Source organism: Trichoderma citrinoviride (genome assembly GCF_003025115.1).
Source record: "Trichoderma citrinoviride strain TUCIM 6016 unplaced genomic scaffold BBK36scaffold_3, whole genome shotgun sequence".
Lineage (NCBI taxonomy): Eukaryota > Fungi > Ascomycota > Sordariomycetes > Hypocreales > Hypocreaceae > Trichoderma > Trichoderma citrinoviride.
Window position 1 is genome coordinate 2413335 of NW_020194711.1, and position 27685 is coordinate 2441019.

The following is a 27685-nucleotide window of genomic DNA, read 5'->3' on the forward strand; positions in this document are numbered from 1 at the left end:
ATATATTGCGCTAACTATACCGTTGGCGCAGGGATGTCCCGCTGTGGCCTCAGGCATCAAAGCCGACGGCTCTACCTAGTTGGTGCTCTGCTCACTGACGTGCAGGCTCAGTATCACGAACGACATCGCGGCCAACCTCCAGCTGGATTCCAGCGCTTTTGCTATTTTCTTCGACTCAATCGACATACAGGATCAAGACCGCCGAGGCGGCCCTCCACAACGATGCCCGTTCCCTTCGAAACCCTGCTGCCGTATGGCATCATGATTGTCGTACGTACCAGATCGAGCGAGATTTCACCGCAGGAGAATCAGAGGCGGCTCACAGCTTGTTACTAGATGTTCGGCGCCACGGGTACCGGACTTGCGGCCTTCAAGACATGGCAGAACGAGGGCAAGCGACCGCGCTATTCATTGGATCAGTGGGATAAGGTCAGTCAGCTCCAGCCGGGACGTTGCGGTGCTTTGGGTGCGATAGCTAACGATGCAAGTACAGCAAAGTAAGGACCTCTCCTTCACATCATCCGAACAAAAAGAAAAGCCTGCTTGTCGCACATATTGCCACCGGGCCACGATACTGACGAGTACTCGAAGTGATGGAGCGAGACCGGCGACTCACAGGAACCCTGAGAGGGCAGACGGACAATCCAACGGCCCCGTTAGGATTCGAGTTCAGCAATGGATGGAAGGTAATGTCAACTGGCGCATACTTCTCTCCTTACGGACAATTGCTGATATTGCGCGCAGCTGGAGAAAAGATTCAACTGAGGAGTCATTTTACGCAGTCGAAACACATTAGAAAGGGGGGCATCGAAAACCGAAAGAAAGAAATTGTATATATCATACTACAACTTTACGAATTGGCCTCACTGCATGGTGGACCAGAGCTTCAAATCTCGGATTCGGCATTGCTGCAACAAGGATTGACACAATTGAGATTGGCCATTGACGGCTTGTGTTGAAACAATATATTGACCGAACTCTAACCCTCTATTGATATCTCCGGTCGATTCTTGTTGAGGTTTTCCAGCAATGTGCACGCCTGACACATGGCTTGGCTGGACATGTAGCCGCACTTGACGCATTTGCCGAGCGTCTGTAGTTGGACAGGGCCCGGGTCTTTGGAGCGGCGCTGCCGTACAGGGAGCTTTACCACATCATCGTCATTGACCTTGGGCGAGCCATTCGATGTAATCTCGGTTTCGAGACCATCGTGCGTAGGCTGCTTCTTGGTATTCACCTCCATTTGCGCCAGCTCGCTGCCGGTTGTTCGAGCGTTGGCTGATCCGCAGCCACCCATCCCCTCGCTCTCGTCACAGGCGCACGCCCCTTGTCCTTTGTCCGGCGTGAGACGGGCCATGTCTTCGCCGCTCCGGACAATATCCAATATTGCACTTGGCCGGACCTTTTCCAGATTCTTAATGAGACTTCGCGCGGTGCCACGGAATGCCTCGGGGCTGTATATGCATTCCGTGCTGAAATAATCCAGCTTCTTGTGGTGCGCATAGAGTACAATCTCCTTCTCGTAGGCGTACTTGAGCGGCTTGCTTCTCTTAACGTCGTTTAGTGAGCCCCCGGTGACGATGCTAGTGCTTCGGGATAATCGAGGCAAGTCTCCCCTGAGCAGGTTCATGAGGACAGTCTCTGCAACGTCGTCTGCATTGTGTCCCGTGACAACGTGCTTGATCCCCAGCGTCTTTGCGCCCCGATCCAGCGCCTGTCGGCGGAAAACGCCGCAGTACGTGCAGTTGCCCTTCTTCCCGATCGTCTCCACGACTTGATCCATGGTCCAGCCATACAGTTCATCGTACCCCACGATCTTCAAGGGCATATCGTACTGAACCGCGTTCCGCTTCACTGTTTCTAGAGAATCGTCTCTGTAGCCTTTGATGCCTTCGTCTATACTGAGAAGGACAAGGTCGAGCTCATACTTGTGGCGCTCGTTGAGGGTCTTGAGGACAGATGCCAGCACCGTCGAGTCTTTGCCTCCTGATGCTCCGATGGCGACCTTTTCTCCGGGGTAGAACAGCTTGGACGAGACGATGGTATGGTGCACTTCGTCCTCGAAGACGGTTATGAAGCATTCGCGGCACAGCTTATGGTGATTCTTTGGCCGCTTGACAACTGCCTTGTTCGTCTGACACCGTACGCACGTGGTAGGCGGCATCTTGTAGGATATCTATGTGGGTTGTGAGTTGCGAACAAGTTGAGGCTGCTGGTCGCCGTCGGTTGGCCAACGGTTGCAACGAGCCGTATGTGAAGCAATCCTGAGAGAGAGCTGTGTTAAGGAGTCTGTTCGTATATTTGGAGAGAAAGAAGAGTATGAAACACAAGCCTCTACTTTCACAAAATCACAATATCATCAATGAAGAACTTCAAGTTCTCGACAAACCATCACGCCGCCACACATTGAAAATGACTCCGGGGTACAAAGTACTTGCTGATCTCTTATCGCTTTTTCTTCCTTGTTCAATCGATAAGCTCACGTGACTATACGCCACAGCAGCCACAACTTCTCAGCCTCGAGCCGAAGCAGCTCTTAGTCTAGCGCCCCACACTCGCAGGCACGCCAAAGCCCTAATTTACCGCCCACCACATGCAGACGAACTTTTCTCGCCTTTTTCTTTTCCAACCCATCCCTCTCCGGCATCTCAAGGAAATTCTGTTCAACGAACAATCGCCATCCGCCCAACGAACAAGATGGTAAGTTGATAACAGTCTGACAATACAGGACTCGAATGGCCACAGTTTGTGAGTCAAATGCGCGAAAGCGCAATTGATAAAACCGCAGGCTGCTTGCATTGAATCTCTTGATTCATGCAGCAACTTGTTGGAACTTTCCGCCCGACGTTTCAACACACTGCGCGGTGTGTTGAATCGGACGGTGAAGACTTGGCTGGAGACGCAGATTGTGTGCTGAGACATGCCACACTGCGTTCTCGTTAGAGTTCAGAGAAGACTTTTTGGCTTGAGCCCCTCGCTGATGTCTTCTTTTCTCAATGACAGCCTCCCAAATCTGGCAAGAAGGTCGCCCCTGCTCCGTTCCCTCAGAGCAAGGCTGGCAAGAAGGGACCCAAGGTTAGTAAAAATCTTCGAAAATGTCTTGCCCCGTCTGCGAAGAAACGCGTCGTTGATGTCTAACGAGTTGCTGCAGAACCCCCTCATCGAGAAGCGCCCTCGCAACTATGGCATCGGCCAGGACATCCAGCCCAAGCGAAACCTGTCTCGCATGGTGAAGTGGCCCGAGTATGTCCGCCTCCAGCGCCAGCGCAAGATCCTCCGCCTGCGTCTCAAGGTCCCTCCCTCTCTGGCCCAGTTCCAGCACGTCCTTGACCGCAACACCGCCGCCCAGGCTTTCAAGCTCCTCAACAAGTACCGCCCTGAGACCAAGGTCGAGAAGAAGGAGCGTCTCCTGAAGGAGGCTACCGCCGTCAAGGAGGGCAAGAAGAAGGAGGACGTCAGCAAGAAGCCCTACACCGTCAAGTACGGTCTCAACCACGTCGTTGGCCTGATTGAGAACAAGAAGGCTTCCCTGGTCCTCATCCCCAACGATGTTGACCCCATCGAGCTGGTTGTCTTCCTTCCTTCTCTCTGCAAGAAGATGGGCATCCCCTACGCCATCATCAAGGGCAAGGCCCGTCTCGGCACTGTCGTCCACAAGAAGGTTAGTTCCAGCGTTTCCACAGAAGTATCAGTATCGAATCCGAAAAAACTAACCCGACTGCAGACTGCCGCTGTCCTGGCCCTGACTGAGGTCCGATCCGAGGACAAGACTGAGCTGTCCAAGCTCGTCTCCGCCATCAAGGATGGCTACCTGGAGAAGCACGACCAGGTCCGCCGACAGTGGGGTGGTGGCATCATGGGCGCCAAGGCTCAGATGCGCATTATCAAGAAGCAGAAGGCTCTTGAGGCTGCTACCAAGATTTAAGCTTTCTAAATACCCGGGTTGCTTTGGGATTCAAGGGATTATCATCGGTGTTCAAGGGTTCAGGGCATGGCAAAAAATGAATGAATTTCCAGCACAGTTGTGTATCCCAAATATGACGGTTCCCTGCCTATGTGTGACTTGAGTGAGCAGTAACGAGGAAACTGAGGTTCATGATAGTCGTCGACGCTGTCCACTGAATAACAAGTTGCATTCTCGACAGAAGTTCTCACGAGCCGAAGGGTCTGACTGATATGACGCTGCCAGACACAACTGCGTACTGAATATTGCCTTATTCCTGCCTTGTTTCTATAATTGGATGCAATACTCGAGCACAAGGGAGAGTACCATGAAACGATTGCGGAAAATTTCATCATCCTCGGATAAGGGGGGCAAAGGGTTATCACTAGAGTAGAGCACCTTGCTCTTCTATTGATGCCGTTGGCTTTCGACGAGGTTGCAAAGAGCGAGAACCTAGTCTAGACGGTATCGAGGACGCCGTCGGATAGGCAATGTTCGGCCCGTGGTATTGACATTCATAAGTTCCCTGCTGCTGGGAAATTGACCTAACGGGAGGCTCAGGTCAGAAGCATGGTTAGCTCTCTAATACGATGTAAAAGAGACTAGGCACCATCTCGTAAACGACAATCCGTCAAGAGACCAAGTATGAAAAGAAAGCTGTTGGGAGGAATAGGAATGAGGAACAAGGATATTGGCAAGGCAAAGAAGGCTTGCCAGCACCAGGTGTATAGGAAACACCAACGACACCCTTCTTGTATGCAAAAAGCTTGTATAATATGCTGGCCATCTAACTCGAATCCCCGTTCCAAGGTGTAATTCGGCTATCATCCCATATCTCTCCCAACGGAGTGGTTTGGTCCAGACTGTTCTTGGCCCGATCAGCGAGACTTAAATTAAGTGAGTACAGGCCGGACCCAAAGATCAGGCAGACAACGGCATCGCTGGAGCCCCATACCACTTCATCGTAGCGGATCCGTAGACAAAGCTCACCGGTCAAGGTCAATTGGAAGAGGTTGCTGGTACGTAAACTTTCCCGTGCCAGTCGAGCATGCTCAGAGCAAGAAGCTTTTGAGATTGGGTAGTGGGTTTGGGGGCCAAAAGCCCACACAGCTGGCTACTGGAGACAAGACAGAGACAGGGGTCGAAGAGTGCTAAAGATTGTTGACGGCATCCGCTAGCAGCAACCTGCTCACGCCGGCGGGCCACAGTGCGTGTCGAAAATGGTGCAAGTACCTCGCGAAGTGCTGGACCAGACCCAGAGGGCCGTCAAATGGGTCCCGGCAAGGGACTCCCTACAAGCCGGCGGCCCACTTGGCCGGTGGTTCCTGATGCCCATCCGGAATGGACTCGTTCTCCGTTCGTGTCCGGGAGCCTGCAAGGGACCTGGATCGCATTTTGTGGCCAGAGAGAACCCTGCTTCGGCCAGCCAGCCACATGTATCCCATGAAAACACCCTGGGACGCCGGGGAGGGCTCGAAGAAACCAGCACTGAACCCCATCATAGTGCCTCTCCAGGTCCTAGGCAGCACGTAGACTATTCGGAGTTGACGGCCCTGCGCTCGGTAGCCGGCGCGGTTGATATTGATTGACGGGGTCGCTTAATATGTAGACGACAATCACTTCCTGTTCCACGTTGATTGGAATCGAACGATCTGTGCAGCGGAAAGCAAGGGAGGCACTGCACCTAGTTTTAATGCCACTGGTGGGACTGATATCACAAGGGGATTCAGAGAAGAGTGGTGGGCAGGAATTCCTTGCATACCTTAGCCTTGCACTCTGGGTAAAACTGAATGGAACGACAAAGAAGCAACGCACCTGAACTCAATCTCCGACCGGCAGGGCAATATGAGGTACTCGCAGTCTTCGCATTATGTCGGCTACATAAGTGGCTGCCGTATTTGGTATTCCTCAGACCTTTCTGCTCTTGGCATAAAACGCGCTGCGGGCTCCTTTACCCGAGGTTGAAAGGCAGACTATTTGCTCGTTCCTGTTCTCTTGCTGTCCGTAACTCCATAGGATCCATTGAGTGCTGACGGATGCAACCTTGAATGCTCGAAGCTGCACTAGAAGAGGTCTAGTTGGAGTGATGTAGTAGCTGAAAGGACCGCTGCGGCATATGCAGCATCGCTGAAAGAGGGCAAGAAGAAGGAAAAGGTCGGAAAAAGCTGGGGATTGTCTCGGGCAATCCGCATGCTAGAGCTATCACAAGACAAGGGGTGGCCTTTTCGCTGCCTCTAATGGCGCATCTTTCTCCTTGTTGTTTTGTCCCTCGCTTTGTGACGGCCACCGGGCTTGCAATTTCCGACGACGCCATATTATGACTTGAAGCAGTTTCGATGCTTGTATGCTGTGTTGATGTGTTGTGGAAACCGTCGGTCCCAGAACAGCGGGGACTCGCAGCGATTCGAGAGCTGTACTCATAGTCCAAGTTTGTCAGTCAAACCTTGCATGAGGAACTCTCCACCACAGGTGTTTTGCGTTTCTCTTCTCTGTTTCCAAGGACTTGTGTGGCTTGCTAAACGCTGCCACTTACACGCAGCTAGGCATCAACCAGCTGTCTCGGCCGAACAGGGATTGTCCAAGCCTGAAACGCTTGCCATCGTTGCATCGCAGGGAATCTAGACAGACCGGCAAAGGGAGAGACGGAAGGCAAGACACCGACCAGCGATGACCATCAGCACTGACAGATCAGGTCCCGGGGCCACCGCGGCCCCAGGAAGCGCCCAGCCGCTGGTGCTCATCGTCGGAGCCGGCATCAGCGGACTGCTGCTCGCCCAGCACCTCAAGCGCGAGGGCATCCCGTACCGCATATTCGAGCGAGACGCCGACCTGGAGACTCGCGGCACGGGCTGGGGCCTGACACTGCACTGGTCGCTGGCGGCGCTGCAGAGTCTGCTGCCGTCTGAGCTGGCGCAGCGCATCTGCGATGAGTCCAGCGTGGATCGACGGGCGGATCGCCGGGGTGAAGCATCGCGATTCCCGTTCTTCAACCTCGACAGCGGAGAGCTCAAGGCGCAGACGCCGGGAGCCGTGAAGAGCGCGAGGATCCGAGTGATGCGCCAGAGGCTGCGCAAACTGCTGGCAGAGGGCATCGAAGTCGAGGTGAGCGCAACTGCAATTTGATGTCATTGAGGATGTCGTTTGTACCTTCCACGCCTCGATGCTTTCCACAAAGCATTCACGTCATCATTTCATGGCACTTTCCCTTCTTCTTCTCTCACTCACTTCGTCTCCTCCCTTTGCCCAGTTATTGTTGCTGCTCCTCTCAACACCTCCGCACTCTCCTCGCATCGTATTGGCAGCCCTCATGGTTCATTTTCGCTAATCGCCTCGACTCCAGTGGGGTAAAACCCTGCGCGAGTTCCATGCCAGCGACAACGGCATCGTCAGCGCTCTCTTTGAGGATGGCACCTCGTGCACCGGCACGCTGCTCGTGGCATGCGATGGAGGCCAGTCGCGAGTGCGCCGTGCTCTGTTCCCGGACGAGTCCAAGCTGATGGTGCAGCTGCCCGTGCGGACCATGGGCGTCAAGATCTCATTGACGGCGGAGCAGATCGAGCCAATCCGGAAGCTGGATCTGTTCTTCCTCCAGGGCGGCTCGCCGAGCAACAATTCCTTCACGTACTTCAGCGGTGAGTGACACAAACGCCTGTCTGCAATCTCTATATCTCGAGACCCTATTTGCTTTCTGTTTCCTTCCATCGCGGCAAAGCTTCATCCACCTCTCGGCGTTCTACTTTAGGTGGCCTGCCGTCGTCTTTGCCTGCAATCTTGGGTGCTTATTAGGGCTTCGGCCCGCTCTCAGCATTTGGTCCTGTGGAGCTCGCAATACGATACGGAGCCTTACTCGTATCCATCACCGACGTATGAATTAGGTACATACATACGGAGCACAAGCGGGAGCGGGCGGCCGCCGTCGCGGATCTGGCGATCACCCCTCTCCCGTGGCGGCAGCCGTGAGATTCGGTGATGAGATATGACGAGACGCCCTGAGATTGTCATCTGCAGCGAATCGCACATGGGAAGAAGAAACGAAAAATGCAGGAAACCATTTTGCTGACGCATCGCCCTTGCACATATAGTTCTCGATGTCCCTGGAAACCAGGTTGACAGCGACCCCGACCTCTACAGTTGCCAGATGCATGTCTCGTGGCCGTATGCCGGCAGCGGAACGTCCACAGACGTTCCAGCCACCAACAAGGGACGGTACGAACTGATGCACGCCTATGCAAAGACTTGGTCGGAGCCTTTCCGCTCTCTCGTCTTGAACAACGTGCATCCTGAGACGGAAATCAAGCGCCTGGATGTGCTGGACTGGGCGCCGCCTCTAGGCTTGCGCTCCAAGGGACAGGTGGTGCTGATGGGCGATGCGTTTCACCTAATGTCGATGTGTAAGTCGCTTTCCCCTCGTGTTCTTTTGCTGGGAGAGAATTTTCGCAAGTCTCATCGAAATACCCCTGCCCTTGGTATTTTCAGCTTGCTAGCTCCTACGAGTGCTAGATAACACCATGACTGCTATTCCGAGCATACCACCGGCAATACAGAACAGACTGGTGACGCCTGCTTACTCTATCTCAGACCGAGGCGAAGGCGCCAACCACGCCATTGTTGATGTACTCGACTTTGCGACACACGTCGTCCCGCTACTGTCACCCGATCGCCGCTTCAGCCCAACCACGGACTCGCAACAGCTTACCGATCAGAATCAAGGCCTAGACTTCCGGCGAGCTCTGCGCCAGGCGCTAGATAGGTATGAAGACGCCGTCGTCTCTCGGGCTCGGCCAGGTGTGCTGGCCTCGCGCAGGGCTTGCTTAGATGCGCACGCCTATTCCAGGTTATTTGGAGAGGCTGCGACTGGCGTCAGCCCGCTGCTGAGCAAGCGCGAGATGATGCTTCAGTTCGACGACGAATCGGCGGAGCTACTCAAGTAGTTGTAGCTTAGCACATCAGCTCCCCCAGAGTGAGCGATACGAAGTTTGTACTATATCCTGCTTATTATGCAAGGGAATACAGCAAATCACTCAACCAGTCCACTCTGATCCCTACGTTTCGTTTCGTGCGCCTCCAGGAACTGGTGCGTGGCGCAATGCAAGCGAGGCTCTCATCACCACCGTCGATTTATTGAACCAAAGATCAGGACGTCGGCGGGTCGGAAGATGGCCAATGGGCCTCGCTTCCGGGACCTCGTCCGAAGAATACTACCCTTGCCTGTGCATGCTTACGGGAGGGCCCCGCGGATCATTCCATGTACGAAGTACATGAACGAAGTGTGAAGGGAGAGGAAAGAAAGGGACGTGACAAAAGGGCCAGTCATAGCATCGTCCCATGGCCTGATGCCCACATGCTCAATATACTAGTTGGGAGCAGGGTCACAGAGTGGTTTAATTTAATCAGCCCAATCCCGACTCCTGGAGCGTTCCGCGCCATCGCGACCCCAGCTTAGCTTCCTTGTCCCGTCTACTATGAGAATTCTAGATCCCCCTATGCAAGAAACCTGCTCCGGGAACATGATCCGAAACGGAGAAGGGACTCCTCCCTCGACTTGTCCTTTGTATTCCGTTGGCGCTTGTTTCTTTCCTTTTTCCTGTCGTTTGTTTTTTCGATTCCCTTGCTCGGAGTCAACGCCCCTTCTGGTAAGGCAGCTTGATGTGCTCTGCTTCTCGAGGTTGGAAACTTGAAAGGTTCCAGATGTTGAGTTTTGTTCATGCGGTCTTGATATGTCGGTTCCTCTTCTTTCTAATAGAGGTTTCAAGAAGGTTTACGAGAGGGTTGCACGTAGTGGCTGCATTAGTCAGGTTTCACGAGCTTTAGTAGACAGAAGAGAAGACATGTACAAGCCTCGAGTGAGACGTCGCATCAAAGACTCGCCGGCGATGTCCTTCAAAGCCGCAGTTATTCATTGCCTCCGCGGCTATCCTAAGTCCTAGTGCACCAATTCTTTGGTTTTTTTTTAATTGTTCCCCCCCTGAACCCCTGGTGAACACCTCGCGAGAGAAAAGAGAAAACAGGGAAAAAGCAGATCGTCATTCCAAAGCATCAATCCAAAGCGTCACAAGCAAATCCGTACCAGTAGAAATGAACAAGAATGTGTACAAGAAATCAAAGGCATCACGGTTCTTTAGTAGACAAAGGAAAGTGAGACAAAAGAAACAATAACAGGCCCATTAAGCAGGCTGCCACATGACATCGTCCACCTAGACGTTGTCCTCGAAACTGTCGTTCCGCCGTCTGGGCTGGTTGCTGTCATCGTCCACCCGTACGCTGTATGTGACGGACTTCATGATGCCCGTCCCCTGTAGGATGTTTTCCTCGCTCGAAGATTTGCCCGTGGACAAGATGACGCTCTTGTCTTTATCGTGATCGTGGCTGTTGCTCACATCGCTAAGCTTGATGTGCTCGCCCTTGGGACCTCCTCGACTGTTCTGGTGAGATGATCCGTGGTTGTACGAGTTCTTCGTGCGGTATTCCTTGGCCTTTCTCATGAAGACGGGTGCCAAGAATGGCAGCGACGAAACCATGTTCTAAAACGGGAGGGTTAGGTATATGCATGCCAAGCCACAGGGGACATGGACTACTTACGCCGACATTGAATTCAATGGTTCCCCAAAGCACAAGCATTGTCGAATTGCCATCGCCGTTCGAGATTCGGTTAATCTGTGTATACCGCAGGATGGAGCAGACTGTTGTGAAGAGACCGAGCAAGAAGATGCCAATGAGACCGAGTTTCTTGCCCATCTGGACATTGAGCTTGAGAAGAACCGGCAGAGGGATGATGGCGACGATGATGTCGGAAACGATGGTGACAACCGCGTAGGCTGTAAATGACGGTCCAGCTGGCAGGCAAGTACCTGCCTTCAGGGGGTTCCAAGACTTATCAACAGGGTGGCAAGCGAAGATGAGGGAGAGAGCGCAGCCAAGATGCCCTAGAAAAACCAACAGCATGGTGGCAAAGACAACCTTGCGATACGTTCTCTGGTCGGTGCCTTTGAGAAGTCGAAGATAGCTGATGAGGAGTGCAATCTTGAAGAAACTGATTCCGAGTTGGTAAATGGGGCGTCCTGCAAAGTTGACTCTCGTGTACGGAATCAGACTGGCTGCGGGCCGGTCTTTGATGGGTAGTCCCAGGCCGTATCTTGTTTCTGCGCGGTGCGTCAATACCCAATTACGACCCTGAGCTCGGCTGACGGAGTATCATAATGTTGACTTACGGACAATGCAGAGGATCGAGTAGATGAGCGCGAACACCACGGATAAAGCAGCCATCCAGTCATCGCTTGCAAGACCACGGGCGGTGTGTCGAATATACAGACGGGTACAAACGATGACGATGGAAAACGCGGAGAGAATGGAGCAGATGATGATGATTGTCGGATATTGAGACTCATGGTTTATCGCCTCGTCGGCGTTCAGGACCCAGCCCATGATGAAAGAAGATGAATTGCCGTCGTTGGTCGTAATCGGTGTTAGCTGCTGAGCCGAGAATGGCGGCGGCCATGCAAGAGGCGCTTTGGGACGGCGAGAGACGCAACGACGAGGGGTACCGGCCAGAAAGAGAACGAGGGAGAGCGGCAAAGAAAATATAGCAAACGCCAGCGCCAAGTCAGCCAATAGACGGTGTATGCTTACTTGCTGCAGTCAGTCGCGCAACACAGCATGAAAGCAAAATCGAAGACCAGTATAAGCGGGACCGAGGGAAAAAGATGGCCCCCAAGGGGAATATAAGAGAAATGTGTGTTCAGTAGGAGAGCATCCAAGGCCAGAGGCCGCGAAGGGCGAGAGAGTGTCGGACGATATATGGATCCGGGACTAGCAGACGCGAGGTGTGTCTTAGATAGGGTTTCTCTTTTCCCTTTGGTCAGCATCAAGCTGGGACACGAGGCTGCAACCTGGGGCCCTGGAAGGCTCGCTTTCTCAAATCCAGCATATCAATGCTACCCTTTCGGTCGAACCCCATGCACGAGTATCCTCATCCGTACAGCAACCCCAGGAGACTCTTCTCTTACGGCCAAGCTCGCCACATAGACGAGGGCAGGTCGTCTCTCGCATGAGGTATTACTAGTAGAAGATCCCTACCTGCAGCATGGAGTGGAGGGACAGGTTTGACAGAGCAGGAGCTGGGCCCTGCTGAAGAGGGCACGAGTCAATGCGGACTTGAGAGCCAATGGTGCATGACAGTCTTCGACTCTGCCCTCTGTCCCCTGTAGCGATTCCACGTATACTAAGTAATCCTCTGCCTTTTGGCGGAGGCGAGGTCGGGAGACGATGCTACGATGTCGTCTCGCATTAAATTAGCAGCAGCTTTGACCGCGGCCTCTGGAAGGGATTGGCTGAAAGAACCGCGCTGTACGGGGTACTCGAGAGAAACCATACCTGCCAGCGCCGGGGTTCTCGACGACAGGCATTGAGCATCTCACCAACTCACCTCATGGCGAGCAAGGGAGGATACGTGGTCCCACCCTGATCCCTGCCCGCCAGGCGATAGCCCTCCGACCTGGTCGTTTGTAACGTATAGTGTGTATACCAGCTCGGACAGTGGCCGTACTGTGAGGGCGTGGCTTCGGCCGGCGCGCGGTTGGCGTGGTGATCTTCGCCAGTAGAAATCCACCAGCAAAGCCGTCTCCTCTTGACAATTGACGGGCCGCCGCTAATGGACTACCGGACAGAGGATCCGTCCATCACAGCGCTCATGACCCGACCTATCACTAGCCATGGGAAAAAAAGACCGCTTGTGTCTCGGCCAAGTGGTGGGAGCTGCGGGAGCTGCAAGAAGTAGTAACTCGTCGGCATCGGCTGCGATACTTTTGCCTGGCGTTGACTGTTGACTTGAGACAGACCATTCTATTAATGGCAGCGGGCTCAATGCTGTCCGAGACATTGTTCTGTACACCTGACGGCACAAGCAAGGTATTCACGTCTGTACAGAGCCGTCGAGGAATGGCGCGACCGGAACACTTTTGCCTCGGCCGACTAGAAGAAGAAAAGAAGTGTAAAGAATATTCCAGTTGCGCTCGTCCGGGCAGTCCCTATTTGGCATCCAACGCGCTGCTCAAGTGTCCTTGGTGCCCTCTGGGTCTGCGCTTCTTTTTTTTGCTTTCATCTTGCTACTACTAGCTGGGAAGATCACTGGGGCGATTTGGTGGGCCAGAGACGGCGGGCCTCTTTCATCATCAGTGGCACATGCTGCGACTGCCGAGATGCCCCGGGCTAGCAGAGGAAGGTGGTGAAACTATCGTGACGGCATGAAGAGGACGAGAGAACTGTTTGGGAGGGTTAGTACTCGAACTACTCCGTACTTGGTAGGAAGCATTAATACCGGAAGAATTTACTTCTCACACGTATCATGATCTGTCTGTCGCCTCAGGGGCAGCTGAAGAAGGGGAAGCGGCAGGAACTGGACAGAAAATCCCCGTTGCAACAGTGACATTGGGATGGAGACGGCCAGCCGCAAAGGTTGCAAGGCGTAAACTCCGATGGCGAAAAACACCGACGATTCGAGGTTTGATGAAGACAGAGAGAAAATTTGTTTGATTGCCGTCGATTGTGGAGTGTGAAGGATTGGGCCAGTGGGTACGTACTCCCGGGTTCATGGATGAGGTGCCAAAACAGGAAGGAAGGGACAACAGTTGCGCCGAGTGCAATTGCCAGCTCTTGCCGTGAATTGCAACTGATATACACACTTATTACTAACACACCTTGGGTAGGTACAGTAGGCCCTCATACCTTATGAAGGCGATGCATTCTAATATACAGAGGTGCCATTGAGATCTCGGAAAGGCCTGGGTAACCTGAATTCGTGAACTTGTAATACAAGATTGGGTTCTTATTCGTATATACGCCTCGGTAATATTATGTAAGAGCTCGGGGGAGAAAGCGAGCTGGAATCGGCTCCAAGACGTGGGCGATCTAGAAATGAAATCGTAGCGGAACCCGACGCAATTTGATACTACTATGGCAGATCAGTGGACATAGGCAGGTGGGCTCCTAGTTTAGCATGGACTTTGCACTGCTCGGAGCTCAACGACTGCAGAGTTTTCTGAGCAACACGAGGTACTTGCAGACATGCGGAGGACTTCTTCCAGAACTGATGGAGCTGGGCAGCGTACGATGTTTCGTGCTAAGCTCAGCGAAGCAAGTTTCTGCGGCAGCCAGGCACGACTTTGGATGACACCAGACACACGGAATCTGCACATGCAAGCCCCAGCGTGCTGCTTAACCGAACTATCAGATGCAGCTGCAGCTGCATCCTGCACCCGGCCACGCGAGGCAGAACCACGTACCTACATGGACTATTCATGCCTCTGCTTACAAGTGAGTGAGTAGTAGTAGTATTAGACTACCTAAGCTACTTGTGCCTAGAACTGGAGAACGAGTCCAAACGAAACTACTCGCTGCTCGTTCTCCTGGGGTTGGCGACGGTGGCCCTCAGCCGGACCGGGTCGGAGCGGTAGGTCGAGTATGTACCTAATCTAGTGCTGAGGGCTTGAGCCACAGGTCTCGTGTGTGCTCGTCCAGGCGCCCTGGAGTGCTAACTCGACTCCGCTGTAGCTGCTAAAGTCCCCTACAGAGCATCGGCCCAGCACCGGCTCCAGCTAGGTAAAGCAAGGGAGCTGCGGTCGACTGCCGGGCACAGCCCGCCGTTCATGCCTTCAAGTCCCTCCGTCATCACGCTCTGACAGTTACAATGGCCTCGATACGACCCTCGATCCGGCTATCGTACGAGACGATCAATCAACGTTACTCGGGTCAATTCCCCAGACCCCCGTCGATTCATGCTCGATGGCCAAACCGCACCGCGATCCGTGACAGGCGATGCTTCGCTGGGCGGGACTGAGACCACACAGAGACTAGACGCCGGCTGCTGCTGCTGGCTTTACAACTACATGTACGTTCGTAACTCGATGCTGGCTCAGACGGCGGAAGACGTCTGCATTGAAGGTGTCGACGGCGCAGTGAGCCCCTGCAGACCCGTCGGAAATGCGTTTCGCCCCTTGGCCTGTCTGGTGCCTGAGCGCTGCTTGGCCGCTTTCATCAACCACGCTTGTTGGCGAACGACATGCGATCGCGGCATCGCTGCCCGCCTCCACAAGCTCGCGCAGCGAGTCCCGGGCCTGCTAGGTCCTTCCACCCCCTGGCAATATCCGGCCTTGGCTGCTTGGCATCCATGGGCATTACTGTGCTGCTGGGCCCTCGCCTTTGAGCCTCGCTGGTATGATGGCGAATCCCTCGAGCGAGGGGGGCTGACTGGGGTAGGGGACTTCGACTGGCTTTGCGATCCTGGGGCAACATGTCTGTCTGTACGGAGTACGGAGTATGTATGGTCGAGTGGCTTACACAAGCAACGCCTTCGGAGATTTCGCCCATCCGCCAATATTGGACGACGGCGATTCCTGGGAGAGAGCAGCCGCGGCGACTCTTCTGGACTGCTTCGACCACCTAGAAATGAAAGCAGTTTAGCATCTCGACGTTGGACCGAGAGGAAGGCTGCCGCTTTGACAGGCCATCTGCAGCGCAACCCACCCGTTGTGACCATCCCTTTGGGTCGAGCCATTTTCCCTGCTCTCCGGCTATACGGTAAACCCCTCGCGGATGGCACTCTGTCTTGCCCTTTTCCCACCTCTTGTTTCGACGCCTGTTTGCTTCTCCCTTTCACTAGCATTGCTAGCACCGTTGGTGGCCAGTCAGTCTACTTGCTCTCTTTGTTATTTCTTACGAGTCATCTTCAACGAGCTGTGCTAGGCCGCTGCTTGATGGGTCCGGCCCAGCATATCCCTGGACCTGCAGTTGAACCCTGCTCGAACCCTCGCTGCGGCCCCTCGTGGCACCGCTGCACCTGCGCCCCGTCCAATTGTTTCGTCTTTGTGTGCTCTGAGCTGCTGCTAGCTTGGACAAGTGCGAGCGCTCCTGAGCTGCGATATCGACGCCGTACATACGAGTAGCTGATCCGCTCAAGAGCCCCTTCCCTTTGGCATCGGGACCCCTGCTCTGTGCTGTCAAATATATCATTACATATCCTCATTGGGGAGCCCGGAAATCTTGCTATTATTACGACGTACGGCAGCCCCCCTTCCACATCATATTTGAGCTGCCATTCCTGGCCCGAGGTGTTGATCCTTTGCAAGCAGCGCTGATCGTCCTGCTTTTGGAGCCTTGGAAGGAGATTTTTGTCCCAGGGCCCATCTCAGACATACTGCTGGATCCCTTCGTCTTCCGCTTACTCCCTCGCTGGGGCACTCAGACATACGATTCACTCATCACGTCACCCATTCCCCCAGATTCTGTCCTCGTTCAATTGAATTCCGCGCCTCTCGCCGGATCCGAATACACGGCCGTGGCTCTTTGGCACAGTCGAGAGCCGTGAGGACAACCGCAAACATGTCTTCCCAGAACATCAGCGAGAAGGGGGGCGATGTCGATGTCCGCGGCACTACCCCGTCTCAGAGCGACGTTGACGTTCCGGAGGCCGGCATCGATGATGCGTGGAAGTTCCTCAACGAGCACCGCGATGCTGCCGGCGTGGCCGCCATCAACATCGACTCGCTTCGCCTCAAGATCGACCTCCACATCGTGCCTCTCATGTTCCTTTGCTACACGATGCAGTTTCTTGACAAGGTCATTCTGAATGTGAGTAGATCTTACATGATCCTTTCGTACCTGCATATCGGCCCCCACTCAGATCGAGGGAGCGGGTTTCCTAACTGGGCGCCCCCCATCGTGGGTTGACAATGCGAGATGCTGATGCAGAAGTAGTATGCGGCTGTCATGGGCCTCAACACCGACCTGCACCTCCAAGGGAATGACTTTTCAAATGTGGCTACATTCTGCTTTGTCGGTTTGCTTTGCTTTGAGATCCCCAACGGTAAGTGTAGCTTCGTCCAAAACTTGGAACATGCTCTCCTTGGTCCCCCTACATGCAAGGGCCATATCGACTAACAAAACGTCTTGATAGCCTACTTCCTCCAGGTCGTCCCAGCTGCCAAGTGGCTCGGGCTCAATGTCACCCTCTGGGGCATTGCCACGGCCTGCGGTGCCGCTGCCCACAACTACCAGACGCTGCTTGTTTCTCGTGTCTTTCTGGGTATCTTCGAGGCCACCATTGGGCCTTCCTTGATGCTCATCAGCAGCCAGTGGTACACAAAGTCGGAGCAAGCTCCTCGCTTCTCGTTCTGGTACCTTGGCCTGGGCCTGGGCCAGATCCTCGGCGGTGCCATCTCTTACGGCTTCCAGCATGTTGCTCCTGGTGCAACCCTGGCTGGCTGGCGCATCATGTTTGTTGTCTTGGGATGCGTCACCGTTGTCATTGGCCTCTCCACCTTCTTCTTCTTGCCTGATACCCCTATGAAGGCTTCCTGGCTGTCCGATAATGAAAAGGTGGCCCTGTTGAAGCATGTCAGTGTGAACCAGACTGGCATCCAGAGCCGCAAATTCCGCCCCAAGGAGATTGTGGAGGCCCTCCTTGATCCTCAGATCTACCTGTTGCTGCTATCCGTCGTTTTGGTGAGTTTCGAACTGTCCATTTGCTGATCGTTCAATGTGTACTAACGTCCCAAAGCTCTCCGTCTCTAGCGGTGTCGTCACTACGTACTCGGCTACTCTGATCAAGAACTTGGGCTACCTGCCGGCCAAGGCTGCCCTGATGAACATGCCCTCGGGTGTCGTCAGCATCTTCTTTACTCTGCTCGTCGGCTTCGGCGTTCGCAGGCAGTCCCACCGATGGGCTTGGATCATCGCATGCATCATTCCTGCGTACGTTTGCCCCCCCTTGAGTCACACATATGGGGCCCGTGTAACTTCTGACACCTTTACACAGCATTATTGGAGGCGCCCTAATGTCCTTCCTTGACACCAAAACCCACCACGCGGGCGTCTTGGCTGGTATCTACCTGGTCAATGCAGTTGTCGCTCCTCTGACACTCTTCTACGCCGTAAGTACACACGCTTCCTTCCACCCACGGGCGTATTGCAGCGGTGAGTCGACTAACACGACGGATGCAGTGGACTGTCGCCAACGTCAGCGGGGCCACCAAGCGTGCCTTTGCTGCTGCCATTGTCAGCGGCTCATTCTCCCTGGGCAATATTATCGGACCCCAGACCTTCCAGGCTCGTGATGCGCCCGACTTCCGACCCGCCAAGCTGGCCGTCATGGGCACTCAGGCTGGATGTGCCGTGACTACCTTTGCTCTCTTCCTCTACTATGTGTGGCAAAATAAGAGACGCGGCGACCGCAGCCAACAGAACGAGGAACAATTCATGTCTCCTGAGGTCTGGGCCACCATGACGGATAAGGAGAACAAGATGTTCCGTTATTCTTACTAATATGCTGCATGCAATCCCGCTACGAGATATCCCTTCTTTTTTTTTCTCTCCTTCGCTCGAATTAATCCCTTTTTAGTTTGTTTATATTACCTATACTTTGCGAAACACGGATTTATCAAGTTAATGATTTGGGTCTTTCACGTCAGACATACGGGAGGAATAGGTATGGGACGAGTAGGAAATACCCTCATTTCACAAAATTCAAAAATTGAAGAAACGCTGGTTATGTCTATAGATGTCGAATATATGATATCCTGTCCGCTATATATGATCTGGGGTTGATATGATTCAGGCCTTAAATTCCCGGGCCCTGATAACGGTGCCACTCATGGAAGCGTCGAGGGCATTAATGACCGTGAGCATCTGCGAGACACTTTCCTCGGGGGTGATTTGGCCCTTGACGCCAGAGTCAGCCTTGCGGAATTGGACAAGCATCTGCTCTTCCGCCTCGACGAGCTGAGGCGGCTTGGGGCCTATGATTGTGTGAGCCTAGGTATAAGAAGACAGGGGGAGGAAGTGCGATATTCTACTCACCCTCCCAAGTATCGACCCAGCCGGGGCACAGAGCGACCGTCTTGATGCCCTTGGGCTCGAGCTCAACCGCGTACTTTGCGACCTGGACATTCATGCCGGCCTTTGCGATGGAGTAGGCCACGGCGTAAGCGACGCCCGCGCCGAGGATGAGATCGGTGTTGGCCATGGTGCTCGTGATGTGGACAACCTTCTTCTGCTCCCCCTTTTCAATGAGCGGCAAGAAGGCGTTGGTCGCCCAGGCGCCGCCCCAAACGGCCGTCCGAAAGGGCTGCTCGTAGAACTCCCTGGCGGCGTCGACGTCAAAGGGGACGGCCGTGGGCGGGAGCCCCATGGTCTCGAGGTTGACGGAGTTTGAGTTGTGGATGAGGACGTCGAGCTTGCCGCCGAGGATGTCGGAGGCTTCCTTTGCGGCGGCCTGGATCGAGGCCGGGTCGGTGGCGTCGGCCTTGAGGATGCGGATGTTGGGGTGCGCCTGGGCGAGGGCGTGGAGGGCTGGGATGGAGGACGGGGAGGGGTTGCGGACGAGGGCGAGGACGGTGTTGGAGGGGGACTGCTGGGCGAGCTGGCGGACGAATTCGCGGCCGATGCCTTTGGAGGCGCCGGTGATGGCGTAGGAGGGCATGTTTAGCTGTTTTTTGAGAGTAATACTGAATTTGCTTGAATGATAGTGAATTTGCTTGAATGGATGTGCCTTTGTGTTGGAGAGGGATTGAAGGCAACTTCACAGGGTTTATATGTGTTTGTTCGTGTAAGTCATGGCCTGGCCGGCTCCATGGTGGAGGGTGTCATTGCCATGAAGAGGAACAATGCCCGCGATGACAAACCCAACGGCCTGTATGTGTAATGCAAGATGAAACACAACATTTCCATGAGAATCTTCCATATCCAGCGCCATGTCTATGAATCATCTTGACAAAGATGGGAAAGCATCTCCTTTCACAAAAGGCCGGGCCGGAGTTCCATCGCCCGGTCGTCACCAGATCCAGCCAATCAGCGACGTCGTTCGTCAGCAACGGAAGCGGAACTCAACTTCAGCCGTCGGCCGACGGATCTTGGACCGGCCGTTCTCAACCTCCTCCCTTCGAAACGAAGTAGTACTCACTTACACCCACCCGTTCCAATTCTTTCATTTTCGGGTTTTTGATTTGATGATGAACCAGACAAGCGGATTAGCCCACAGAAGCAGAATCAAGAGAAGAGCCTGCGTCACGTGCACAAAGGCAAAGTCCAAGTGCGAGCCGCGGACAGACAACCTGTGCCAGCGCTGTGCCCGGCTGGGGAAGCCGTGCGTCTATCTGGATCTGCCCGAGCGGAAGCGGAAGCGCAAGGATGGCGATGGGTGAGATTTTTCCATGTTGTGTGGTCTTGATGGTTGCAAGATGCCCCGGGCTGACTAAATGAATGTTTTCAATGAATGTCATAGCCGAGTGGATGCCCTGGAGGGCAAGATTGAAGAGCTCACGGCTCAGTTGAGGGCGGTTCGATCCGGGCAGACCATCGTCACCACATCCTCCGTCTCCCAGGACGAGATGACAACGGCAACGGACTCGTCCGCCTCAAATCAAGAAGCTACCCTTGCCGAATCCGCAGACGGAAACCCATCAGAAGACCCCCTGGACCTCGCCAGCGAGGGCTACCACGGCCGCCCGCCCCCGACGACGTCCATCCTAGAAGGCATCCCCGACATCGTCGACCGCGGCTTTCTCACCGCCACCGAGGCAGAAAGCCTCGTCGCCCGCTTCCAGTCCAGCTTCGCGCCCAACTTCCCCTTCGTCGTCCTGGCGGCCCCCTCCTCCCCCTCGCAGAGCGGCAGCAGCAGCAGCGGCAGCGCACACCACCTCCGCAAGCACGAGCCCTTGCTCTTCCTCGCCGTCGTCTCCGCCGTCGTCTCCAGCGCGCATCCCATCCGGAAGCTGCTCGCCGACGAAATCATGCAGCACGTCACGTCGCGCGTCGTCGCCGGCTCGGAGCGGAACCTGGGCTTGCTGCGCGCGCTGCTTGTGCTGTGCGCCTGGTACAGGTATCCCGCGCAGAGGGGCAACGTGCAGCTCGTCCTGCTGCTGGACCTGTGCGTGACGATGGCGTACGATTTGAACTTGCATCGGAAGAAGGGGGGGCTGACGACGGAGGAGCAGAGGGCGCTGCTGGGGACGTATTGGGTTTCTACGAGGTGAGTTTTTTTGATTTTCGGATGGGCCCCCCCTTATGAAAAAACACTGGACTTTTTTGTATGGGAGCACCTTTTTTTGCTGATAAACGCATGAATTGAGCTGTTGTCTTCGCGTAGCTTGTCGAGTGTAGTTGGCAGGCCGACTGCAATGAAGCGAAGCAAGCGGATAGACGAATGCTGCGACAACATGGCCCGCTCGACGGAATATCCCTCCGACAGATGTATCCGGCCCATGATCCTCACGCAGTCGTTTATACGCTCCGTCCACGCCAGCTTCCAAGACCTTGAAGATGACGAAGAAGAAGACGATGCGCTCCAGCAAGAGTCCCTCATCAGGGTCATGGTCGGCGCCAACCTGCGCCAGTATGCCGCCTTGAAAGCCACGCTGGATGAAGAATTAGCAAGGTGCCCAGACCATACAGGTAAACAAAACGTCCCCTCTTCTCCAAAAACCATAAGACCAAAATGAATCCAGCAAAAAAGGGACTCAAAAGCTCACAACATGGCTTCCCCTTGATATGATGAATAGCAAACATCTTCCGCTGCACGACGCACTACATCAACATCGCCATCCGCCTCACGGCCCTCGACGACGAATCCCTCACCTCCTCCTCCTCCTCCTCCTCCCCCTCCTCATCGTTCGCAACGTCCCCCTTCCGGACGTCCCTCCTCTGGCACCTCCTCCGCCACAGCAAGGCCCTCATCGACGCCTACGTCGCCATCCCCGACGCCCAGCTGGCCCCCGTCACCGTCTTCACGCTCGCCCAGCTCTGCGCCTCGCTCGTCTACCTCCCGCGCTCCGTGTCGGCTCTGCTGAAGCTCATTGTCAGCAACCACCACCACCATCACAATCCCACCACCACCATCGCCGCCCCTTCTTCATCGTCATCGTCAGCTGCTGCTGCTACGAATCGCATCAAAATCAGGGGCGACGCCCTAAGCGAGGCCCAGGCCGTCATCGACGAGGCAGACTACCTCAACGTCGTCGCCAGGCTGTACGACAAGTTCGGCGTCCTCGTCGAGGGGCTCTCGCCGCAGGAAAAGGGGCTGGACGTGGCGGGCACGCTGTGCTGCCACATGGGCATCCTGGCGGGCTGCTACGGGCCCAGGGTCAAGGGCATTTTGGGGGTCGATCTCGTGGGGAGGAATCCGCTGGCGAGTATGGATCCTCCTCCTCCCCCTCCTCCTCTTCCCGCGGCTGATAATGGTGTTGCGGCTGTTGCTGCTGTTGCGAATGTCGGTGCAAGTGCTGCGACGACGACGACGATGCAGCAGCATGTAGCGGGCCAGAATGTCGGTGGAGGAGGTGAGTTGATGGATGAGCAGAGGGGATATGTTCCTGTTTCTGGTGCGTACTACTATGTTGGTGATGCGCAGGACGAGGGCTATTTGTTTAATGATGAGATGTGGTCTTCCGTACTGGAGAGTCTTACCAGCTTTGGATGATGGGGATTATTCATGATCTGTGGAACAAGAAAAGGACAGTCACAATGTTGGCTAGTCAGTGCAGGCGAACTGTTGAATAAACACGTTTTCGTTCAATTTGGCTATATAGCTCTTTTCCCCCGATATCAAACGGGGGAACATGAAAACCGAATAAAGTAAAACGCCGACCCATATCGATGCTTTCCCAGCGTATCAAAACGTGGTCATTACGGAAACGAAAAAGGAGAAAGAAGCAAAATAGCAGCAAAAAAAGGAAATCTAAATCCTTCCCCAAAGTCGTCCTTCATTTTAGTTTTCTTCAGCTCCCCAACACTTGTCGCCAACGGACGACCTTGGATATCACGATTTGTCATGCAAAATGAAATGTTTTCGAGCTCAAAACGTTTCCCCCCCCATATCCTCAAGCACTTAGACGCTGGGGCCGGCGGCAATGACGTCAGGGGTGGCCTCGCTCTCGTACTTCTTAAAGTTCTCGCGGAAGAGCTGGCCCAGCTTGACAACCTCCCTCTGGAAGCTGTCGTCGCCGGCGGTCCAGGCCTTCTTGGGGTTCAGCAGGTCGTCGGGAACGTTGGGGCAGGTCTTGGGGACCTGCAGGTTGAAGACGTCGTAGTTCTCGAACTCGACCTGGGCGAGCTCGCCAGAGTGGATGGCGTCGAGGATGGCACGGGTGTACTTGAGCGGGCATCGCTTGCCGCCCTGGGCGAAGCCGGCGCCGACCCAGCCGGTGTTGAGCAGCCAGGCGTTGGCCTTGTGGTGCTCAATCTTGTCGGCCAGCATGCGGGCGTACTTCATGGGGTGCAGGGCCAGGAAGGGCTGGGCGAAGCAGCTGGAGAAGGTGGCCTGCGGCTCGTTGACGCCGTCCTCGGTGCCGGCCATCTTGGAGGTGTAGCCGGAGATGAAGTGGAACATGGTCTGGGCGCTGTCGAGCTTGGAGATGGGCGGCAGCACGCCGCGGGCGTCGCAGGTGAGCAGGATGATGTTGGTGGGGTGGTTGTCGGTCATGCAGGGGATCTTGGCGTTGGCGATGTACTCGATGGGGTAGGCGCAGCGCGTGTTCTCGGTGAGGGTGACGTCGTCGTAGTCCACCTCGCGGGTGACGGGGTCGAAAACGACGTTCTCGAGGATGGAGCCGAAGCGGATGGCGTTGTAGATATCGGGCTCCTTCTCGGCCGACAGGCCAATGCACTTGGCGTAGCAGCCGCCCTCAATGTTGAAGACGCCGCGGTCGCTCCAGCAGTGCTCGTCGTCGCCGATCAGGGCGCGGTTGGGGTCGGCAGACAGCGTGGTCTTGCCAGTGCCGGACAGGCCGAAGAAGAGGGTGACGTCGCCGTTCTTGCCCTCGTTGGCGGACGAGTGCAGGGTCAGGACGTTGTGCTTGATGGGCATCTCGTAGAAGAGGACGGTGAAGATGCCCTTCTTCATCTCGCCGGCGTACTCGGTGCCCAGGATGACCATCTCCTTCTCGGCGAAGTTGATGGCCACGGACGTGGCAGAGGTCATGCCCTAGGTGTATCGGTTGGCGGGGAAGGTGCCGGCATTGTAGATGGTGTAGTCGGGGTGGAAGTGCTCGAGCTCCTCGCGAGGAGGGCGAATGAGCATGTTCCTCATGAAGAGGGCATGGTAGGCGCGCGCACAGATGACGCGGACGCGGATCCTGTACTTTTCGTCCCAGCCGGCATAGCCATCAATGACGTAGATGCGGTTGCGGGTGTTGAGGTAGTCGACGGCACGCTCTCGGTTGATTTTCCAGACCTGGGAGTGAGCATGTTAGTCGAAAAGTTCATCTCATCTCGCCAGTTGTCACCATCGTCAACATGGAGTGACTGTCTCAGTGAGCTCAGGCACGGGGTAGGCAAGTTGACACAACATCCACCCATTCAATCATCCAACCAACAACTTTGCTGGCGGCAGCACAGACACTGTCTTGCCGGAGCCCCTTTGCAAGTCAGCTCAGAATGCAGCCGCTTGTCGCCCAGCCCAGGGCCGGAGCACCTCGGATCGGATCGGAAGAGCCTGGAAGGCAGCATCACGAGCCAAAGCCGCGGGTGTCGGGCGTCCTTGGGGAGGCCGCTTATGGTCGGCTAGCCAATTCGGCCCAGCGGGGCCCCGGCTTTTTCTCTTTGCCCTGCATTCCTTTTCGCCAGAGTGCCGAACAAGAATTGACCTATTTCGTGTTCATGCGGGGTCTGGGGGGGCTGCCGTGACGCCAAGCTAGAGCTGCATCCTTGTTTTATTGGGCACCTCTCCGCATGCGCTTCCGATTCGACAGAGGACCAAAGGCAAAAAAAAACCCCAATTCTCTGGCCAAGTGCGGAAGCGCAGCTGAAGGAATCTTGTTGGAGGTGGCGGCTTGGGATTGGGTTTGGGCTGAACAGAGCTGAATAGGAGACGGGCTCCCCCCGCTCGCGTGACCATTTACCCAGGGCAGAAGGAAGGAAGATGCAGGGGATTGAGACAAAGGCGAACGGCAACGAAAACGAATGCATGGGTAAAGTCGGAGCAACGCGACAAGACAATGACGATGGGAATGACGCTCGCAGCGTCGATCAGGCACTTTGACTTACATCAGTGCTCATGGGCTTGTTGACTGGTCCCCACCAGATGTCGTTTTCTGAAGAGGGCTCCTTGACAATTCGCTTGTCCAGGGGCGAGCGGCCAGTCTTTGCGCCTGAGTAGGCAGTCAAGGCACCGCTCGAGGTGATGGCAGTGCCGCTCTCGTAGACGAGGGCATCTTCGTAAAGCGCGGCGACGGAGGGATTGGCGACCTGCAGGGCAAAGTACTTGTCAGCGAAGCGTCCTCCTGGTGAAGATGCAGTGTTGGCCGGCGATGCCTTGACTTACAATGGCGACGCGGTCGTAGTCAATGTGGGCAATCTCGTGCAGTTCCTCCTCTGTGGCAGACAGGTCAGTTAATAATGCCGGGTCGCAGGGCGGTGTGCCAAGGTCAGCCGCATCAAGGCGCAAGGTGGGACATACCGAGCTCGGTGTGCTCGCGGTAAGGCCTGCAGCACATGGAGGTTAGTCTCGGTTCTGCAATAACGCAGACGACAACCGTCATCTATGGGCATAGAGGAAGCACTCACTGAACACCGCCAGGGTGCAGGGCAGTCTTGTTGACGTTGCTTGAAATCACTGCTCATGCGTTAGCCCTCCCCAAGTCTTGCACGTTCCCAATTTTGGCATTGTTTCAACGGCCATTGAGGGCAGCACCAAGAATGGAACCGCTCATGGGAACCGACTTACTCTTGCGTAAATCTATTCCCGAGGCCTGAATCTGGAAATTGGGACCTTTGACGGTAGGATCAATGTATGGAGAGGCAGTTCTGAAGACGGGCTCCATTGGATCTTTATGTATTCCAGACGCGAACAGAGCCGGAGGGACAGGATCGGAATGTCGACGTCGTTCTTTTCGTCTTTTCGTCCTTTCTTCCTCTTCGTTCCCGCTTCAGCTGCTAAAGCCAAGGACCGGCAGGGGAGGGGGAGGGGCGTGGCGTTTGTCACAGGGTGCCGGGGTAGGGCGTCTTTGGGAGGCTTCCTCGTCCAGGTACCGACTCGCAAGGAACAGCGCGTCGATGTACTTGCGGCAGATCAGAAGGGCAGAAGCTAGAGCCAAGCTGTTAGATACGAGCTGCGTCCGCACAAGGTGCACTAGCTGGTAGCCCTGCGATCGAACAGTCCCGACTGGCAGGATTGCAGAGGCACAGGCTTCTTCCGAAGGGGGCTGTGGAGCCATGGCGGGCAGTGCGAAGCTTGACGCACGAATTTATATCGGAATGAAGACGGCCAGAAACAGGGGCAAGAGGGTGTGTGTGAAATGCAGTGGCAGAGAGAAACAGGCCCGGGGATTTCTGTGTGGAGAATAGAGGATAGGAGAGAGAGAAGGGCAAGGGGGTGTGCGTGAAGCAAAACGAGAGAGGAAAGCCATGTCTCTGCCATGTACTATCTTTTTTGTGGCGCTTGCCGTCGTCTGCACTCGGCTCAGGCAGTTGGCCGGTAAACTGATTCACCCACGGGACTTTTTGATCATTTCTCCAGCAGCTTTCTGTTTAATTTGGATTGCAGAAGCACAAGGGGCGTGTGTGTTTCAAGGATGCAAGGGAGGACGAAGAAAAGAAGGCGTGTAAAAGAAAGAGAGAAGGAAAATTGGGTAACTCACGATGCTAGTAGCAGAGTCAGTCAGTTTAGTTGTTAGTGCGGCCTGGGCACTTGTACAATAGTAGAACGAGTAATGATGGATTGATGACGGCACAAGCGCACTCAGAAGGTGAAGCCTTTTTCGTCTTGATGAGAAAAAAGAAGCTGATCATCATCGTCCAGAGGCGGGACGAGCAGCCGTATTTAAGCTTCTCTGTCGTTGCCCTCGTCTCGTCTGTTCTCCAACGTGATGTGAGAACATAGACCAACTTCCCCCCAGCCGAACCACCACCACTCCAACACGCATGAATGGGCATTCGATGATTCGCAAGGCAAAAACCGGGAACGATGGAATCTGACTGTGAATAACACAAGCATAACAGCATCTTCTGTCCCATTCTCCCCCAAGCGGACTCTTCCGAACGAACCCGTCCAGACGCCCAAAACCAACGTCTACGTCTGGGCGATTGTCTCGAGTCTTTCTTTTGCCGGCGCGCCTCAGCGGCTAATGCGGGGCGATTACGTACGGACTGGGCGCCGGGGGAGCGGCTTTGCCCGATGGGGTAGTTTCTGCTTTTACACATGATGCTTCTGTGGCGAATTGATTCCCTCGTCTCTTCCACTACCCCGTACTTTCTGATGCTCTAGGCCTGTTTTTTTCCTTTTCTCTCTGGGGCTGGTTGTAGAAAAGAAGGCATTGATCATCTTGATCCCGGGGATGCAACGGCTCGAGACCACCGATTCAAGCCGAGTTTTTTGACAGGACGCAGACATTGACATGATACTTGTCATCGTTGGGTAATCACGGCACTTTCTGAGGGTCACGAGGCTGGCCCGTGAAATAACAGGAACAGGCCTCAAGGCAAGAATCCATGCCAGCAAGACTTGTGGGCTACGTATCGTACTAGAGGTAGGTAGGGGGTCAAAAGAGGGAAAAGAAGCGGAAAGAAAAAGGAAGACGAGGTCAGCGCCAGCATCTTTCGTGTTCTTGCTCTTGCCTTGCTCCCCGGCCCGGGACAGCTTGACTCGTTTCTCTGCCGCTAACACATGGAGTAATGTGTAAGCAAGTACCCAAGGTACGGGGACACGGCACTCCTTACTGTCTACCCTAACAGCTTGTACATTGCACCAGCATCAAAGCATGT

General features: G+C 54.8%; 9 protein-coding genes across 9 annotated transcripts; 5 read left to right on the forward strand and 4 right to left on the reverse strand.

Moving 5' to 3' along the window:
- Nucleotides 1–216: 216 nt before the first annotated feature.
- BBK36DRAFT_1207115 (hypothetical protein) lies at nt 217–765 on the forward strand (the record flags this gene model as incomplete). The annotated part of the gene is made up of 4 exons (XM_024897377.1): nt 217–270; nt 337–433; nt 592–686; nt 745–765. Exons 1-4 carry the CDS (start codon nt 223–225, stop codon nt 763–765), a joined length of 261 nt encoding a protein of 86 aa, XP_024752431.1. The 5' UTR covers nt 217–222.
- A 213-nt stretch (nt 766–978) lies between these two features.
- BBK36DRAFT_1134675 (adenine nucleotide alpha hydrolases-like protein) lies at nt 979–2205 on the reverse strand (the record flags this gene model as incomplete). The annotated part of the gene is made up of 1 exon (XM_024892381.1): nt 979–2205. The coding sequence occupies exon 1, from the start codon at nt 2162–2164 to the stop codon at nt 980–982; it is 1185 nt and encodes a 394-aa protein (XP_024752432.1). The 5' UTR covers nt 2165–2205.
- A 715-nt stretch (nt 2206–2920) lies between these two features.
- Nucleotides 2921–3925, forward strand: BBK36DRAFT_1157352 (ribosomal protein L8; the record flags this gene model as incomplete). Its single annotated transcript, XM_024894010.1, has 4 exons — nt 2921–2938; nt 3004–3075; nt 3152–3661; nt 3725–3925. 4 exons carry the CDS (start codon nt 2921–2923, stop codon nt 3923–3925), a joined length of 801 nt encoding a protein of 266 aa, XP_024752433.1.
- Nucleotides 3926–6610: 2685 nt separating this feature from the next.
- Nucleotides 6611–8888, forward strand: BBK36DRAFT_1193235 (FAD/NAD(P)-binding domain-containing protein; the record flags this gene model as incomplete). Its single annotated transcript, XM_024896804.1, has 4 exons — nt 6611–7045; nt 7284–7575; nt 8026–8334; nt 8522–8888. The coding sequence occupies 4 exons, from the start codon at nt 6611–6613 to the stop codon at nt 8872–8874; spliced, it is 1389 nt and encodes a 462-aa protein (XP_024752434.1). The 3' UTR covers nt 8875–8888.
- Nucleotides 8889–10126: 1238 nt separating this feature from the next.
- BBK36DRAFT_1134677 (GPCR, PTH11-type) lies at nt 10127–11621 on the reverse strand. The gene is made up of 4 exons (XM_024892382.1): nt 11482–11621; nt 11152–11458; nt 10523–11082; nt 10127–10464 (listed from the first exon to the last, which is right to left on the reverse strand). The coding sequence occupies exons 2-4, from the start codon at nt 11363–11365 to the stop codon at nt 10138–10140; spliced, it is 1101 nt and encodes a 366-aa protein (XP_024752435.1). The 5' UTR covers nt 11366–11458; nt 11482–11621; the 3' UTR covers nt 10127–10137.
- A 4694-nt stretch (nt 11622–16315) lies between these two features.
- On the forward strand, nt 16316–18256 carry BBK36DRAFT_1113456 (MFS general substrate transporter; the record flags this gene model as incomplete). The annotated part of the gene is made up of 6 exons (XM_024889916.1): nt 16316–16564; nt 16691–16799; nt 16890–17437; nt 17493–17686; nt 17751–17865; nt 17936–18256. 6 exons carry the CDS (start codon nt 16316–16318, stop codon nt 18254–18256), a joined length of 1536 nt encoding a protein of 511 aa, XP_024752436.1.
- A 288-nt stretch (nt 18257–18544) lies between these two features.
- Nucleotides 18545–19412, reverse strand: BBK36DRAFT_1139199 (NAD(P)-binding protein; the record flags this gene model as incomplete). Its single annotated transcript, XM_024893292.1, has 2 exons — nt 18545–18729; nt 18791–19412. The coding sequence occupies 2 exons, from the start codon at nt 19410–19412 to the stop codon at nt 18545–18547; spliced, it is 807 nt and encodes a 268-aa protein (XP_024752437.1).
- A 529-nt stretch (nt 19413–19941) lies between these two features.
- Nucleotides 19942–22406, forward strand: BBK36DRAFT_1193249 (hypothetical protein; the record flags this gene model as incomplete). The annotated part of the gene is made up of 4 exons (XM_024896805.1): nt 19942–20129; nt 20265–20960; nt 21078–21382; nt 21490–22406. The coding sequence occupies 4 exons, from the start codon at nt 19942–19944 to the stop codon at nt 22404–22406; spliced, it is 2106 nt and encodes a 701-aa protein (XP_024752438.1).
- A 408-nt stretch (nt 22407–22814) lies between these two features.
- On the reverse strand, nt 22815–26194 carry BBK36DRAFT_1207500 (phosphoenolpyruvate carboxykinase; the record flags this gene model as incomplete). Its single annotated transcript, XM_024897412.1, has 8 exons — nt 25908–26194; nt 25650–25751; nt 25490–25538; nt 25383–25408; nt 25248–25297; nt 24971–25171; nt 24048–24158; nt 22815–23909 (listed from the first exon to the last, which is right to left on the reverse strand). The coding sequence occupies exons 1-8, from the start codon at nt 26137–26139 to the stop codon at nt 22815–22817; spliced, it is 1866 nt and encodes a 621-aa protein (XP_024752439.1). The 5' UTR covers nt 26140–26194.
- Between the last annotated feature and the right edge of the window lie 1491 nt (nt 26195–27685).